Source organism: Choristoneura fumiferana, chromosome 25 (genome assembly GCF_025370935.1).
Source record: "Choristoneura fumiferana chromosome 25, NRCan_CFum_1, whole genome shotgun sequence".
Classification (NCBI taxonomy): domain Eukaryota; kingdom Metazoa; phylum Arthropoda; class Insecta; order Lepidoptera; family Tortricidae; genus Choristoneura; species Choristoneura fumiferana.
This window is the reverse complement of record NC_133496.1, coordinates 9,418,430-9,420,500: the sequence shown is the minus strand read 5'-3', so window position 1 is coordinate 9,420,500 and position 2,071 is coordinate 9,418,430. Positions and strand designations below refer to the sequence as shown.

General features: G+C 50.7%; 1 protein-coding gene across 1 annotated transcript; it reads right to left on the bottom strand.

Annotated features, from left to right (window-relative positions):
- Positions 1-411: 411 nt before the first annotated feature.
- On the bottom strand, positions 412-1,848 carry LOC141442043 (uncharacterized). The gene has a single exon (XM_074106946.1). The coding sequence runs from the start codon at positions 1,846-1,848 to the stop codon at positions 412-414; it is 1,437 nt and encodes a 478-aa protein (XP_073963047.1).
- Between the last annotated feature and the right edge of the window lie 223 nt (positions 1,849-2,071).

Genomic DNA, 2,071 nt, shown 5'->3' with positions numbered 1-2,071 from the left:
AGCCTCCCTGTTCCGAGCTTCCTTTCAATCCACCTCAGATGCTCTATGTAGGGTTCTATGGGCTGATCGGGCTCGAAGTAGTAGGAGACGAGCGCGACCTCCCAGGCGCTAGTCCGGAGACCTACCACCGTGATGTTGTTGGTGGTGAGTTTTGGGTACTGGACGACGTCAACTGTAGAGTCAAAGACAACAATTGCCGCTTTGTTGACGCTTCCGTCTCTTGCAGCGCCCTGGAAAACGCGCACGCCCCCGTAGTTCCTCATAACCCTAGCTCCTCCTACATAGGGCTCCTGAAGTAGCGCTGCCGTTATCCTGCGCTTATCGGCTTCGATTAAAAGCTCCTCGGTTGCAAGCTTCTTTCTTTGGAGGTTCGCCTGTATAAAGCCGTACTGATGGTTTGCCTGGCTGCCCTTAGCAGTATGCCACGGCCGACCGTGCCAGTAAATCCCACTTCTTCCTAACGGGACAGTCCTCGTTGAACACGTTGTGCCCGGCATCTTCAAGTCCCTGTCTTACGCAGTTCCTGCATCTCGGTTGCACTCCTGACAACCAATCCGCACATTCCGCTCTTAGATGGGGACCCCCACAGTGGCTGCAAACATCCGCCGGCTCCTTACAGAAGCGTCTGCCATGCCCGTAGCCAAGGCAGCGCGTGCACTGAACCAGCGGCGTCTGGTCTTCAACTCTTACCCGCTGTAGGTCAATGTGCAAACTCCCCAGGTCTATCGCCTTACGCCATATCACTGGGGAGGTGCCGATCACCACGTGATTCAAATGAGGATTCCTCAGCTTCTTCCTAAATCTAACTTCGATACGGTCGTCCTCCGCGCCCAGGCCACGAAACAGCTCCTTGTTCTGGTTCCGAAGAGCCCCCACCACATCCTCATCCGAGTTTATGGTGAGGACATTCTTCAGGACCAAAAGCGGATCTTTGTTTCGAATGTCCTCGACGACGAGGTCGGCCGTTCTCCTACTTAGTCGGTCTTTTACTTTGTCCCGTTCTTGTTTCGTGCCAAAGCCCATAATAACCTTACGGTCCTTGGCCTTACGGACTCTCTCCACCTTCACCCATCCCTCTTTTGCATCGACAGCCTCCCTTATCCTACTAAGGATGGCCTCGCCAGTCTCCGTCTCGTTACTTGACGATACCACCACTGAGTGGAGGGTGTCGCGTCTCTGTTGGGGGGCTTTCGATGCAACTGCACTCGCGTACGTGACCGCCGGTATTAGCTTTATGGCGTCATTGTGACTGTCAATTTGTGTTCCCAGCTCTATCATTTTCGCAGTGTTTTGCGCAATTGCAATGGCGTGTTTTTCAAGAACTGAAATTATACGTTCCTGATTAACAGGAATTTGTGCGAGGGTGTCGGTGGAGGTTGAAGCATCCGCTTTATTGGCTGTTCCTACTTCTGGCTTTTCTCTCCCTTCCTCTGCCCTGCCCGTCCCAGCCTCTGCCTCTTTCACAAGAGCATAAAGACGACACAGAGCCTTCGTAACCTCCTCCTTTATCTCCGTCTTTATGTTCCTAGAGTTTTTGAGGTGAAGCTTCGCCGACGTAAGGCAGGCTCGCGCTTCAGAAGTCCTGTTTTTATAGGTCTCTTTTACCGGTGGTGGTGTTTTAATAAAAGTCTTATTGCTAGTCGTTGGCGTGGACGTCATCTTTGGCTTAGTAGCCTTTTTCTCTACAGTACCTGACTGTGTCTGCGTCGTGTTTAATTTAAAGGTCGCAGCTTCGGAGTTCACTGCCTCCCACTCTCCTATACTACGCCTCACGTTTCTATCTAAACTAGTTTTAGAAGGTGACGCCCCCGCCACCGACTCCTTCTTCAGCGGAGTTCTACTCGTCATTCTTCTGTCCTGGTATGTACTACCTCGTATAAAGGAAGTTATGTCAGACAATTGCGCGAGTTGTCGATGTTGTAAAAGTAATAAAAGTTGCAACTCGCGCTTTGGGCCAGGGGTAGAAGTAAGAAATAAAAGACACTGGTGGTAACTTATAACTAAACAAATGGAAAGCTCAATATAGAGCCAAGTTCAATTCAAATTACTGCACTAAAGAGTACAGGTCTTA

Coding starts and splice junctions, on each gene's coding strand:
- LOC141442043 (XM_074106946.1), bottom strand. CDS start 1,848: ATGACGAGTAGAACTCCGCTGAAGAAGGAGTCGGTGGCGGGGGCGTCA.